Raw genomic sequence first — 15,755 nt, 5'->3', positions numbered from 1 at the left:
CAGTCGCACCCCCTGGGATCGTGATTTTTACGATACTGGTCGATGGGTTGACATGGGTTGACATGGCAGTCGGGGGCCCCCAGGTCAACCGTGGGTGAAAGCTTTAAGGCTAATAGATTGACTGTCAGTTTTACACTGACAGGCAATAATGATTTGGAATACTATATGTATACTATTAAGAAGCACCAGTTTTGTTTTCCAAGTGTCCTGAACTGTGTGGAGACCAAAAACTGCACCCCACCCAGACAGACAGGCATTCGTTGAGACAACCAGCCACTGGAGGTCTCCCACAATCGCAACTCCTGAAACAGATCGTCCAGGTAAGGGATGACATCGACTCCCCTGGCGCGGAGAAGCTCCATGAGAGTCGCCAGGACCTTGGTGAGGATCCAAGGAGACATGACGAGCCAAAAAGGAGGGTATTAAATTGAATTGTAGAACAAACAGCCTGGAAAAAAGCCAAGGGAGCCTTAAGAACCCTATCTTTTATCTGGTCGACACCACCCCCGGAACCCAGGTGTCCTCAAGATAAGTGAGCTATGTCTTCTGAAAAGAAAGAAGTCGTCCCTCCACTCGGAAGTGGGAAGACACCTTCGTGTTGAAAATGTCTTGGCAGAGAGGGCTTCTGGGCCCTTGGCCGTGGATGCCAAGCAGGTCTGGGCTTGAAAGATGGAACATCTGGAATTCATGGAACTGCTTGTCCTCCTGTATGATCTGAAAGAAAATGATCCCTGGGAGAAACAGGTGAAAAAGGAACAAAACTGCTGAGACCTGAAAAAAGGCCAGGGCAAAAGAGAGCTCTTACAACCAGTAGCTTCAGAAATAATCTCATCCAGACGTTTACCAAAAAACCTGCCACCAACAAAAGGCAGGCCAACCAAGGCCTTCTCGGAAACTCAAATAAAGAGCCGAATGGCGAAATCGAAGTAACTGATGCCCAGGCATTGAACAGGCGGACTCAAGGGAAGCCTCAAATAGAAATTTTGAAGCATTGGTCACCTGAGCTTGGCTAAATCCTGCTGTGGCACTGCTGCCAGGATACTGCAGTGCAGCTGCTTCCCCTAGCCTGAATCGGCCACATTTCCCTAGGCAGATGCAGAAATCGGACACAAAGCATACCCTGCGGCCATAATAGTAGACTGAGTGAAGCTGCATCTGACAGTGACATGGTAGTGGTTCTTGATAGCCTTGAGATAGGTGGATCCACATATGAAGAAACAGACAACTTTAAGATCTAATACTGAAAAGCAAACAGAGCATCTGCGCATTTTGAAACAGAAAGACATCTGTTAGGATGTTTCCATCTCCTCAAACTCGCTATAATAATAATAATAATAATAATAATAATAATAATAATCTTTATTTATATAGCGCCAACATATTACGCAGCACTTTACAATTTAGAGGGGACATGAAACAAACAATATCAGACATTACATAGTGACAAAGTTCATTTACAATTCAAACCTGGGGAGTGAGGACCCTGCTCGCAAGAGCTTACAATCTATGAGGACATAAGGGAGACACAAAGTGTAATAGTGTTTGTTCTGTACAATGGTCCGGCCATTTTTATACACATGCGGTGGTAACATAAAGCTGCATGAGCCGGTCACCAGCCAATATCCGTGTATGACGGACATGAAGAGAAGGAGTGTGAGGGAATCTTATTCTGATGACTAATCTAAAAGGAGGGCCATGGAAAGGAGTCCGATTAGGGAATGTTATAGGCCTGTCTAAATAGATGTGTTTTCATGGCACGTTTAAAACTGTGGATATTGGGAATTAATCGGATTGTCTGGGTTAGCGCATTCCAGAGGACAGGTGCAGCACGAGAGAAATCTTGGAGATGGGAGTGGGAGGTTCGGATTATGGAGGATTTTAATCTAAGGTCGTTGGCAGAACGTAGGGCCCGAGTAGGGTGGTAGACAGAGATGAGGGAGGAGATGTAAGGAGGTGCAGCACTGTGGAAAGCTTTGTGGGTGAGAGTAATAAGTTTGAATTTTATTCGGAAGGGGATGGGCAACCAGTGCAGTGACTGGCACAGATTAGAGACGTTGGTGTAGCGGTTGGTCATAAAGATGAGCCTGGCTGCTGCATTGAGGATAGATTGGAGAGGGGAGAGTTTAGTGAGGGGAAGACCGACTAGTAATGAGTTACAGTAGTCAAGACGAGAGTGAATCAGAGCAACAATGAGAGTTTTGGCGGTTTCCTCCGTAAGAAAAGAGCGGATTCTGGAGATGTTTTTGAGGTGAAAATGACAGGAGCGTGAAAGTGATTGTATGTGAGGAGTAAAGGAAAGATCTGAGTCAAAAATAACCCTGAGACAGCGGGCGTGCTGCTTAGGAGTTATGATAGTGCCACACACAGAGATGGAGACATCAGGTTTAGGGAGGTTAGTAGATGGTGGGAACACAAGGAGCTCAGTTTTAGAAAGATTCAGTTTCAGATAGAGAGAGGACATGATATTAGAAACAGCGAACAGACAATCACTGGTGTTCTGTATTAGAGCAGGGGTGATGTCACGGGAAGAGGTATATAATTGGGTGTCATCAGCATAGAGATGGTACTGGAAGCCAAATCTGCTGATGGTTTGTCCAATAGGAGCTAGAGAGAAAAGAGCAGCGGACCTAGCACTGATCCCTGAGGAACCCCGATAGCAAGGGGAAGAGGAGAAGAAGTGGAACCAGCAAATGACACACTGAATGAGCGGTCAGAGAGATAGGAGGAAAACCAAGAGAGAGCCAATAGAGTGGAGCATGTTAAGTAGGAGTTTGTGGTCTACAGTGCCAAAGGCTGCAGAGAGATCCAAAAGAATAAGGAGAGAGGATTTACCGTCCGATTTAGCCACCAAGAGATCATTTGAGACTTTAGTAAGGGCAGTTTCTGTGGAGTGTAGAGTGCGGAAACCAGATTGTAAGGGGTCAAGAATAGAGTTAGCAGAGAGATAGCATATAAGGTGAGAGTAGACCAAGCGTTCCAGGAGTTTGGAGATGAAGGGCAGATTAGAGACTGGTCGGTAGTTAGCAGCGCTGGATGGGTCAAGAGTTGTTTTTTTCAGTAATGGGTTTATAATGGCATGTTTAAAAGCGGAGGGAAAGATACCAGAGGAAAGAGAGAGATTAAATATTTTAGTCAGGTGACTAGTGACAGCTGGGGAGAGGGACTGGAGGAGGTGTGAGGGGACAGGATCACTAGGGCAGGTAGTAGGACGAGAAGAAGAGAGGAGCCTTGAGACTTCTTCTTCAGTTATTGGGTCAAATGCTGAGAGTGAAGAAGAGGGAGTGCGGGAGGGAAGGGAATCGATGTTACTAGGGGACTGGGAGATAATATCATGCCGGATGTTGTCAATTTTAACTTTAAAATAAGTGGCCATGTCTTCAGCACTGAGATCTGTGATTGGCATCTGCACTTTAGGACTAAGGAGGGAGTGAAAAGTATCAAAGAGGCGTTTTGGATTATTAGATAGTGTGGAGATGAGAGAAGTGAAATAGACTTGTTTGGCTCGGAGAAGGGCAGAGTTGTAAGTTTTGAGCATAAATTTGAAATGCAGTAAATCTGCATCCAAATGCGATTTTCTCCACAGTCGTTCGGCACATCTCAAGCACCGCTGAAGAAAGCGGGATTGAGGCGTGTGCCAGGGTTGTCGTCGTCTTTGTCGGGTAGATCGGATGTGTAGGGGGGGCTGCTTCATCCAATGCATTTTTGAGAGTGTTATTATAAAGTTTGGCAGCCAGATTGGGACAGGAGAGGGAAGAGATAGGGGACAATGAGGACTGTAGACTCTCTATGAGTTTCACAGTGTTAATGGCATGTAGATTTCTGTATGTCTGATACGTAGGGATGACCTGAGGAGGAAGAGAATATTTGATAGTAAAGAAGAGAAGATTGTGGTCAGAAAGCGGGAGAGGAGAGTTAATAAAGTCAGAAACTGAGCAGAGCCGGAAGCAGACCTGGTCAAGCGAATGCCCGTCTTCATGTGTAGGAGAGTTAGTAAGTTGTGACAAACCTAAGGACGAGGTTAAAGATAGAAACTGGGAGGCAGATGAGGAGATTGGGTTATCAATGGGGATGTTGAAGTCACCCATGATGAGAGTGGGTGTTTCAGAGGATAGAAATTGTGGAAGCCAGGCAGCAAAATGATCCAGGAATTGGCGGGGTGAGCCTGGGGGGCGGTAGACAACTGCCACTCGGAGGGAAAAAGGGTGAAAGAGTCTGAGGGTGTGGACTTCAAAAGAGGGAAATGTGAGTGAGGGGACCGGGGGAATGACCTGAAAAATGCAGTGTGGAGAAAGAAGTATACCTACTCCTCCACCCTGCCTGTTCTCAGGTCTAGGGGCATGAGAGAACTGGAGACCACCATAAGATAGAGCAGCAGGGGAAGCAGTGTCAGACAGGTGTAGCCATGTTTCTGTAAGAGCCAGGAGGTTGAGAGAGTTAGAAAGGAATAAGTCATGAATAAAAGTGAGTTTGTTGCACACGGACTGAGAGTTCCAGAGAGCACAGTTAAAAGAGACAGGAGAAGACATACAAGGAATTGTAAGAAGATTTGCAGGGTTTCTATGTGTGACAGGTAAGTAGTTGAGCTTGGCAGAAGAAAAGGGAGGACCAGGGTTGGGAGAGATGTCCCCTGCAGCTAATAGCAGGAGAATGGAGAGAGACAGCAGATGGTTCTGTGATTTATGAGAGTGATTTTTATGTTGGGCAGTGGGATGAGATGGGTTAAGTTGACTGAGGAAAGTGAATAGTGCATGGGAGCTGTACATGGGCGAGGCAAGGAGAGAGGGACTGATGTAGACTGTTTTTTGGCAAGGCTTAAATGGGCGATAGGATTGTAAACCAAGAGCAGCTATAATGCTGAGAGCGGTAGCAAACATGTTTGTTTGTAAACAGATAGTTTGAAATCTAATAATTAGAGCGTGTGATAGTGTGTTTGATTTGGTTTTGCAGCTTACCTGTCACTGACACTGTCCAACTGCCATGTATAACTGCAACGACAAATTGACAGTATGACACTTAGACAGAGATTACTTCTGCCTTCGTGCCCCCCTGCACGCTATAGTTTGGGAAGCATAGCTTTGGGTGTCGCTAGCGCTGTAAGGGTGCCTCTTCCTGAGAAGGGGAAATGGAGGTCATTCTTTACATAAAAGGTATCTCTGACAGCACGTATTAACGCCTGCATGTCAACTGTCAATTGCAATTTCTGTTCTGACTCTGAATCCGAGTCAGACGATACAGAATTGGAAGCAACATCACCATTGAAAACTCTAAAGGGAGACCCCTGTAGAGAGCCTGGTGAGGAATAGGACCTGTCTCTGGCAATTCTAATGCCCAGGAATATGAAAATGTGCCCCAGGAGTACAGGCAAGTGAAAAAAGGTGCCAATCCCTGGGGATGTCCAGAGAAGAAATCATCCTCCAAATGAAAATAAATAAATAAATTGAGCCTCTCTAGACATAGAGTCTACAAATGCTGGGACCCTAAATGGTTGGAGATGGGGAGGGGGTTGGAGGGGGAATCGGAAATAACCTGCTCACCCTCCAAAGTCTTTGGGTGTACGCAGGGTCACCTCATCAGTAACCTCGCACATATAGTGGGGTTATCGACACTAGGTAACTCAAGGGAATTAAATTCAGAGCACAGTCTGGTGTCCCGACACCCGCAGGGGGCTGACTAGGCTGTGAACAGGCTAACAACCCACCTGCAGCTAAGGAGAGAATAGAAATAAATAAAATAAAAAAATAGCAGCAGATCTGAGTATCAGGTCACATCTGCCTCCTATTGACACTAGGCTAATAACTGGATAAGCCAGTGTCTGTGGGAAGGGTATGGCCTGCCTGAACGGAGCAAAGACTCTTTTCTATCTAGTGATGCCTCCTAGTGGCCGGGGCCATTACCCGTGGTGCTGTGTCCCCCAATGATATTAACCCCTTCCCTTCTCAGCCATTTTTAGGATTTTCACTTTTGTTTTTTCCTCCCCAAGTTCCAAAAGCTATAATTTTTTTATTTTTTCGTCGATATAGCTATATGAGGGCTTGTTTCTTGTGGGACAAGTTGTAGTTTTTCATGGCACCATTTATTGTACCGAATAATGTACCGGGAAACTGAAAAAAAACGTATTTGTGGGGTGAAATGGGCATTTTTTGGGGGGTTTTGTTTTTACGGCATCCATCAGGTGGTAAAAAATACATTTTCACCTTATTCTACAGGTTGATACGATTACGGCGATACCAAATTTATATGTTTTGTTTTAGGTTTTACCACTTTTAAAAAAATACAACTATTTGCTAAATTAAAAAAAATATTTTGTGTCGCCGTATTCCGGGAGCCATAACTTTTTCATTTTTCCATCAATTTAGCGATGTGAGGGCTTCAAATTTGCGGGGCGAGCTGTAGTGTTCACGGATACCAATTTGGGGTATATGCGACTTTTTCATCACTTTTTATTTCATTTTTTTTTAGCGCTAAGGTGACCAAAAACCAGCAATGTTCTATATATTTTTTTTTTTACGCCATTTACCGAGCGGGTTAAACAATGCTATATTGTGATAGTTCGGACATTTACGTACGTGGCCATACCAGTTATGTTAACTTTTATTTTTTTTAAATTGATTTAGGGTAAAAATGTGATAAGGGTTTTTTTTTCAACTTTTAATAATTTTTTTTTTTTTGGAACATTTTTTGGAGCATTTATTTAACAGTTTTTTACTTTTTTTTATTAGTTCCCCTAGGAGACTTGAAGCAGCGATCATTGGATCGCTTGCATGATATACTGCAATACTAATGTATTTAAGGTGTTAAACGGGCGGAATGAAAGTGAACTTTGATTCCGCCCGCTGCAGTGAGGTGTCGGCTGTGTAACACAGCCGTCACCCGCTGTGTATGGAGCTCGCTCAGCCCGTGAGCTCGCTCCATGCTTCCCCTTAACCCTTATCACGTACAGTTACGTGATATTGCGTGAAGGGGTTAACGAGAAATTAATGCATTCATTGTATTTTTCCACTTCACCTAGTGTTTTTTTTACAGCTCCCATTCACATGGTTAGTGGGGTCGCAATGGTCATACTACCACCAATAACACATTTTTGGCATGTCTAAACAGTACGCCATAAAGGTATTTTGTGGTAAAACCCCATTAATGAATATTCCTTTGGTAAAATTCCTTCAGTAGACTCAGATCCATGTTAAATGGCACTGCCAATAATAAAGTAAATATATTTAAAATGTATTATTATTTTTCTCATCTGGATAACAGTATAACAAGACTTTGCCAATCTGAATACATGAAATACTATGTCTAATGTTGTACTCTTCACAGGAATAGAAAGGTTCTGTAATGATGTGAAGACTATGCTAGGCTTTACTCCTGGGATATACTGGAGAGTTTGCTGGGTTGCAATCAGTCCTGCATTTCTGGCTGTAAGTATATTTCCCACTAAAAGAGTTATGCATTTTTGACAGTTTCTTATTATTACAAGGGTCCCCTGTCAATACGCTAACAACAGGCCGTCCTGGATGGAGACCCCCCTCTATTAACTCAGAAATCTTTTATAGAGTACTATGAAAATGGCTTTTCGAAACCAGACAACCCCTTTAAAATTATACTGACATTAACTAATCTTAAGTAACATTAAAATGAACTTGTAATCGGTTTCCCCAGAAACATAAACATACCATAGCATGCAGATCCACAAACAAAAAGTGGTCACCTTTATGTTTTATTTCTCATCTGTAGGATGTTGTTGGAGCCACAAAAATGTTTTCCCCGTATAAACAATTTACCCAAAGGGTATGTTCACACGGGCTATTTTCGGACGTTTTTCGGGCCATAAACGTCCGAAAAGTCGGAAACAGAACGCCACCAAAAATCTGACCATTGATTGCAATGGGAAAAACGGCGTTCTGTTCCGATGGGCTGTTTTTTTACGTGGCCGTTTTGAAAAACGGCCGCGTAAAAAAACGGCCGCGAAAAAGAAGTGCAGGACACTTCTTGGGACGTTTTTGGAGCTGTTTTTCATTGGCTCTATTGAAAACAGCTCCAAAAACGGCTGTAAAAAACGCAGCGAAAAACGCAGCGAAAATCCCGAGTGGCTTAAAAAACTTCTGAAAATCAGGAGCTGTTTTCCCTTGAAAACAGCTCCGTATTTTCAGACATTTTTGAGTTTGCGTGTGAACATACCCTCACACAAATCAGTAACAATTTGTTTCTATTTGCCACCCTGTACACTGTGGTATATTTTTATAGAGCAAACTAGGATGAAATGAGTGACATAAAAAATGTAAGACTATGGTAGGATTGTGCCAGAAATGCTCATTAGTATTTTTTAGAAGTATCAGAACCATACTGGATCTTCCACTAAAATTTTAAAGGTCTACATTATAGTGAAAACAATGGAAAAACACCCACCCAAGAACTGCTTGTCGAAATAAGTCAAAGAGAAATTGTAATATATTGTGCAGGAATATTATGCACAATCAATCATAAAGTAGCACAGTATAGTAATTATGGGCAGAGAAACAATTGTCGCTGTATCGCTAATAATGACTTGTCAAAGATAAGTTTAGGTTCTCCCCGATTCTGTCAAATAAAACAACTATTTTAACGCAGTAACACCACCAAATTTGTTACCGATTGAGATAATAATGTTAGCCAGCCTGTATAAAGGTGCTAGAAATGCAGCATGCCAATTGCGTTACAAATTCTGCGGGAATGCGCATGCAGCGCTATTCTTCCAATCAAGTCCCATGTGTAAAGGATCTGCCAGGCACAGCTTCTTTATCTACGCCCATAGGTAATCAGTCTGCACCTGCTTCTAGGTCTGTGAGACTGACTCCATCTTCCACCACTCAGGATGGCAGGCTTAGGAGTGGGAGAGCCTATCGCAGCCTGGCCAGACGGAGGTAGCTCCCGCCCTCTGTCTATTTATACCTGCCTTCCCTGGTTGCAGTTGCATAATCCCACGTTTGACTGGAATACTGGGGATCTTACCAAATGGGGTAATGAATGCTTGACGTCATGTTTTTCTGTTAATTCTATTTCTCCCCCTGAGGAGGTGAACACGCTACCTGAGTTTGTTCAGGACTTCGCTGATGTTTTCTCTAAGGAGGCCTCCGAAGTGTTACCCCCTCATAGAGAATACGATTGCGCTATCGATTTGGTACCAGGAGCTAAGCTCCCTAAGGGTAGGATATTTAATCTCTCTTGTCCCGAACGTGAAGCCATGAGAGAGTATATCCAGGAATGTCTGGCCAAGGGTTACATTTGCCCCTCTACTTCTCCGGTAGGTGCTGGCTTCTTCTTCGTAGGGAAGGATGGTGGTCTTAGGCCATGCATTGACTACCGTAACTTGAATAAGGTCACTGTAAGGAACCAGTATCCCCTTCCTTTGATTCCTGATCTCTTTAATCAGGTTCAGGGGGCCCAATGGTTCTCTAAGTTTGATCTACGGGGGGCGTATAACCTTATCCGCATCAAAGAGGGGGATGAGTGGAAGACTGCGTTTAACACGCCCGAAAGTCATTTTGAATACCTCGTCATGCCCTTTGGGTTGTGTAATGCTCCCGCGGTCTTCCAGAATTTCATAAATGAGATTTTAAGAGACTACCTGGGGGTATTTCTTGTAGTGTACCTTGATGACATACTTGTGTTTTCCAAGGACTGGTCCTCCCACATTGAGCATGTCAGGAAGGTGCTCCAGGTCCTTCGGGAAAACAAACTGTTTGCGAAGACCGAAAAATGTGTGTTTGGGGTGCAGGAGATACCATTTTTGGGTCAAATCCTCACTCCTCATGAATTCCGCATGGACCCCGCCAAGGTCCAGGCTGTGGCGGAATGGGTCAAACCTTCCTCCCTGAAGGCGTTACAGTGCTTCCTGGGGTTCGCTAATTATTACAGGAGATTTATTGCTAACTTCTCGGTCATCGCTAAGCCTCTTACGGATCTCACTCGCAAAGGTGCTGATCTCCTCCACTGGCCTCCTGAGGCTGTCCAGGTTTTTGAGGTCCTTAAGAAGTGCTTTATCTCAGCCCCGGTGTTGGTTCAGCCCAACCAAATGGAGCCGTTTATCGTGGAGGTTGACGCGTCCGAGGTGGGAGTGGGGGCTGTCTTGTCCCAGGGTACCAGGTCCCTCACCCATCTCCGTCCCTGTGCCTACTTCTCCAGGAAGTTTTCGCCCACTGAGAGTAACTATGATATTGGCAACCGCGAACTCTTAGCCATTAAATGGGCATTTGAAGAGTGGCGCCACTTCCTGGAGGGGGCTAGGCACCAGGTAACGGTCCTTACCGACCACAAGAATCTGGTTTGCCTAGAATCTGCCCGGAGGCTAAACCCGAGACAAGCTCGATGGGCGTTATTTTTTACCAGATTCAACTTTTTGGTTACCTATAGGGCTGGGTCTAAAAATATTAAGGCTGATGCACTGTCGCGTAGCTTCATGGCCAGCCCTCCTTCGGCGGAAGATCCTGCTTGTATTTTGCCTCCAAGTATAATCATTTCCTCTATTGATTCTGATTTAGTCTCTGAGATTGCGGCTGATCAAGGTTCAGCTCCCGGGAACCTTCCTGAGAACAAGCTGTTTGTTCCCCTGCAATTCCGGCTAAGGGTACTTAGGGAAAATCATGACTCCGCACTATCTGGTCATCCAGGCATCCTGGGTACCAAGCACCTCATTGCCAGAAACTATTGGTGGCCTGGGTTGCCTAAAGACGTTAAGGCCTACGTCGCCGCTTGTGAAGTTTGGGGTATAGAGAAAAGACCACGGCGCCACATAGCGTAACTCAGTAGGGTAAACTGATGGAGGAAAACAATATCATGCTCACCAGATAGCTTTAGGATAAAAGCGGGTAAACCACGAGTGCTGCTGCCAGATCCAAACCGGTTGCCGAGGGAAACCGCTGATTTGATAGTAGGTTGGTAGAGAGAAAAAGCGGATCTATCACGGCGCTGCTAGGTGGTGCAAGACGATGGAGAAACAAGTAGTCTCTTGTAATATTTGCTGAAGGTTTTATTGCAGTAGCAACGCGTTTCGACACCGGACTGGCGTCTTCATCAGGCATAAAATTGTTTAAAACAGGACAGTATATATACACACCACTGAGTGGTGATTGGCCCAATTCAGATGAGGCAGAGGTTGACATAAAAAAACCGCCAAAACACATTGGGGGTCAAAGTTCAAAAAAATAAGAATACAAATAAAAGTGAGCAAATAACAAAGAAAACAATATGCACTGAGGTTTAGGTGATAAACATAAAGGATACTGGAAAAACAAATATTTAAAATGTATAATAGAGGATAAGTCGAAAAGGAAAGCGTGTCACATCTGGATTATGGGACTAATGGGAGATCGGTTTTTTATTAAAAAATAATAAATAAATATGAGAAAGTATCTAAAACAGTGGTAGGGCGCCAGGGATGGTTGTTTATTTTTATTTTTTACTTTTTACTTTTTTACTCATCTCGTGATAGTTTGTCAGTTTCAGTTTTTTATTGTTTAAAACGTTGTCAAGGAGACCATGTAAACTACGGTGGCCGGTGGGGACCAAAGTTGAAACGCATGAGGTGGAACGCATGGGGTGGAACGCACGATGGCCCGCACAATGACCCGCATATTCCGGCTGGTTCGTGTGGACGACATAGAAGAAAAACGAAGGGCTTCTGCTGGGGGTAACTAGGTAAGGAGATTGAATCATACTGTAGTAAGACATTAATATGTATGTACATGGGGGATGTTATTTTTAACTTGAAATGTCCGGGTTTTGTATATCGGGACATGGTTACTAGTAGTATTACAGGCAAGTAAGTTATAGGAACGTAGGGGCTAGAGGCTATTGGTATGGTTAATCCAAGCTTGATTCCGAAATGTCATTTAAACCCCTTGGATGTAGTGTGTCCATTTTGAAAATCCAATAATTTTCCCGTTGTTTTAATTTATTGAACCTATTTGGGACATCTGGATGGATATGTTCTATAGGAGTGATGCTGATTAAGTTAAATTGGCATTTATGTATCTGGGCAAAGTGCCGAGACACACTATGTTTTATGAAACCTGTGTTAACGTTAAACCGGTGGTTATTAACCCGGGTTCTCAGGCATTGGGTGGTTCTACCAATATATTGTAGTTGGCATGGGCATTCGATAAGATAAATCACGTATGAACTCCCACAATTAAGGAATGTTCTGATAGGGAAAGATTCATTGGTTACCGTGGATGTATATGTGTGTTTTTTATTACAAATGATGTTGCAACATAGGCAACGGGAATGACCGCATTTATAGGATCCTTTCAGACCGGACAGAAAATGTGTGTTGGATGACAATTGTTTTTTGATTCTACTGGGGGCTAGAATATTTTTTAGGTTTAGAGACCGCCTAAAGGTGATGTTAGGTTTAACCGGGATCAGGTCTTTTAGAAAGGGGTCGCTCTTGATAATGTGCCAATGTTTGCCCAAAATTGCCCTAATAATTCTGTTTCCTTTATTAAACGTGGTAATGAAATTGTTTTTGAAATTATTAACAGGTACTGTTTTTTTGAGGGACGGATTTAGGCAGGAGTATTGTGTTAATTCAGTGGCTTTTGTTCTTGCGCCTTCTATTAATTTTGGGGGAAAATGTTTGTCGATAAACCGTTTTTCTAGAACATTACATTCCTTTTGATAAATTTTCTCTGTACTGCAGTTTTTCCTGATCCTCCTAAACTGTCCAAAAGGTATGTTTAGGAGCCACGGGCGATAATGGGCGCTTCTAAAATCAATGTAGCTGTTAACATCAACCTGTTTAAAATGGGTTTGTGTGATGAATTGGTTGTTAACTTTATCGTGGCTGAGGGTAAGATCAAGAAAGTCAATGGAAACAGGGGAAAATGTGTATGTGAAGGTTAGTTCGAAAATGTTACTGTTGAGGTTTTCAATGAATTGGGAAGCTTCTTCGTTGCTTCCTTTCCAGACTATGAACAAGTCGTCTATATAACGCCTGTAGAGTAATATGTTATTCTTGAACCGATGTGAGCTATGGATATATGTATTTTCGAAGGCACCCATGTAGAGGTTTGCATAAGCTGGTGCAAACCGGGTGCCCATGGCACATCCTTTTACTTGATTGCAAAATTTATTATTAAAACTGAACGTATTATGGTATAGAATGAATCTAATACAGTTAATAATAAATTGGACTTGTGATTCAGGGATTGCAGTGTTGGATGATAAGAAAGATTCTGTTATTTCAATGCCTTTATTATGTCGTATGTTGCTGTACAGTGAGGTGACGTCGGCTGTCAAAAAACTGATTTGGGATGTGAGAGGATCAAAGTTGAGGTTATTCAGGTCTCTGATTAGTTGCGCTGAGTCTTTGAGGTATGATGGTAGATTGAGTACTAGTGGTTGCAGGTGAAGGTCGACGAAATGGGACAAGTTACTGGTGAGAGAGCCAATTCCGGATATAATCGGGCGTCCTGGGGGGTTAGTAAGTGACTTATGAATTTTGGGTAAGTGATAAATGAAAGGCATGTTCGGAAAAGGGACGGACAGAAAAGCTTTCTCTTTTTTAGTGAGGAGACCATCAGTGTCGGCATTATCTATGAGGTTTTTGTATTCAGATATGTACGTGGATAATGGATTAGAGGTAAGTGTATGATAGAAGGACGTGTCACTTAGAATTCTTGTAGTTTCGTGGAGATATTTTGTTTTATCTTGGATTACTATGCCTCCTCCCTTATCTGCCGGGCGGATGACAATGTCGGCATTTTTTTGGAGAGTTTTCAGTGCTTTCCTTTCATTTGGGGTTAAATTGTCAGGGTGGTGTGTTGGTGTTTCAATTGATCTAAAGTCATTATTGACAAGGGTGGAGAAAGTTTCCAAAAGGGGACCCTGGTGATGAGTTGGATAAAATGTTGACTTAGGGTGAACGTCTACTGGGATAGCGTTGGTAACGGAATTATTTAGGGGTTGTTCAGGAACAACAACAGGAGTGGAAATATGTTTAGCCATAGCAAAATGTCTTGTCAATGTTAATTTACGTATGAATCTGTTGAGGTCCATGAATAATTCAAAGGAATCGATTGATGATGTTGGACAAAATGAAAGGCCTTTACTTAGTAAACTGTGTTCATGAGAATTCAAAGTATAAGAAGATATGTTGAATATTTTTGTTATTCCTGGTGGGGGACAAGGTTCCTCTTTTTCCTGAGGGAAGGTTTGTTTATTTCTGTTTCTATTTTTTCCTCCTCTCCGTCCTCTAGGTCTGTAGCCAACTTTCTTTTGGTGGAGATTTTGTGTAGCATGGAGAATAGGTTGGTGATAGTTTGTGCTTTCGGGCTTCTGATGAATGGCATTAGTGATTCCTCGCTCATGATTGTGGGAGTAAGAGGGGGGCCGACTAGCTGTGAGGGAAGACCTAAAAAAGATGTTGCAGTATATGTGTAGTCAAGGGCAGAGGTGGCTAGGTCTGTCTCAGTAAACGTGGTGGTATGCCTATGAGCGGGATCTGAATTACCTGGAGGCTGATGAGACAAGACGGCGGGTGAACCTGGATTAGGGGACTGGGGAGAATTGTGAGTGGATAATTGTAATAGGGATGAATTACTGTCGTCAATTGTATCATTGAGGGAAAATGTAGGGGAGTTGCTGGTGGGGGGCAATTCCATTGGTTCAGTGGTGGAAATGAGTCTGGAGAGATGAAGGTCTAGATCAGAGGATTTAAATGCGTTAATGGGTATCTGCGTTATGACAACTTTTGGACGGGAAATATTAGCTCTAGTGTTGGGAATAGTGCTCTTGGTCAAATTGTTGGGGACGTCAATCAAAGGATGTTTACATTCCCCACCGGTATCACGAATATTCAATTGGGGGGTTGTCCCAATGTTGGTTGATCTAGTTTTGGAACTATTCCTAAAGGATCTGCTAAAGGTGAAACTTTTCTCTCGAGGGGTAATAGAATTGGTCTGAATGAATTTATTCCCTTTCGGAAAATTGTTAGACTCGGGCATGGTGGGGTTTGTCTGAACGCTAGAGAGGGAAGCAGGTCTCCATGGACACACTACATCCAAGGGGTTTAAATGACATTTCGGAATCAAGCTTGGATTAACCATACCAATAGCCTCTAGCCCCTACGTTCCTATAACTTACTTGCCTGTAATACTACTAGTAACCATGTCCCGATATACAAAACCCGGACATTTCAAGTTAAAAATAACATCCCCCATGTACATACATATTAATGTCTTACTACAGTATGATTCAATCTCCTTACCTAGTTACCCCCAGCAGAAGCCCTTCGTTTTTCTTCTATGTCGTCCACACGAACCAGCCGGAATATGCGGGTCATTGTGCGGGCCATCGTGCGTTCCACCCCATGCGTTCCACCTCATGCGTTTCAACTTTGGTCCCCACCGGCCACCGTAGTTTACATGGTCTCCTTGACAACGTTTTAAACAATAAAAAACTGAAACTGACAAACTATCACGAGATGAGTAAAAAAGTAAAAAAGTAAAAAGTAAAAAATAAAAATAAACAACCATCCCTGGCGCCCTACCACTGTTTTAGATACTTTCTCATATTTATTTATTATTTTTTAATAAAAAAACCGATCTCCCATTAGTCCCATAATCCAGATGTGACACGCTTTCCTTTTCGACTTATCCTCTATTATACATTTTAAATATTTGTTTTTCCAGTATCCTTTATGTTTATCACCTAAACCTCAGTGCATATTGTTTTCTTTGTTATTTGCTCACTTTTATTTGTATTCTTATTTTTTTGAACTT

General features: G+C 43.0%; 1 protein-coding gene across 1 annotated transcript in view; it reads left to right on the top strand.

Annotated features, from left to right (window-relative positions):
• LOC142743192 (sodium-dependent serotonin transporter-like) overlaps window positions 1–15,755 on the top strand; it is a 154,912-nt gene that overhangs the window by 123,833 nt on the left and 15,324 nt on the right. The window contains exon 11 of the mRNA XM_075853694.1: window positions 7,315–7,415. Within this exon, the coding sequence (XP_075709809.1) occupies window positions 7,315–7,415 (101 nt within the window). The remainder of the gene's footprint in view (window positions 1–7,314; window positions 7,416–15,755) is intronic.

Source organism: Rhinoderma darwinii, chromosome 1, assembly GCF_050947455.1.
Source record: "Rhinoderma darwinii isolate aRhiDar2 chromosome 1, aRhiDar2.hap1, whole genome shotgun sequence".
In the NCBI taxonomy this organism is placed as follows: Eukaryota; Metazoa; Chordata; class Amphibia; order Anura; family Rhinodermatidae; genus Rhinoderma; species Rhinoderma darwinii.
The sequence above is the reverse complement of the archived record's forward strand: the minus strand, read 5'-3'. Positions and strand labels throughout refer to the sequence as shown.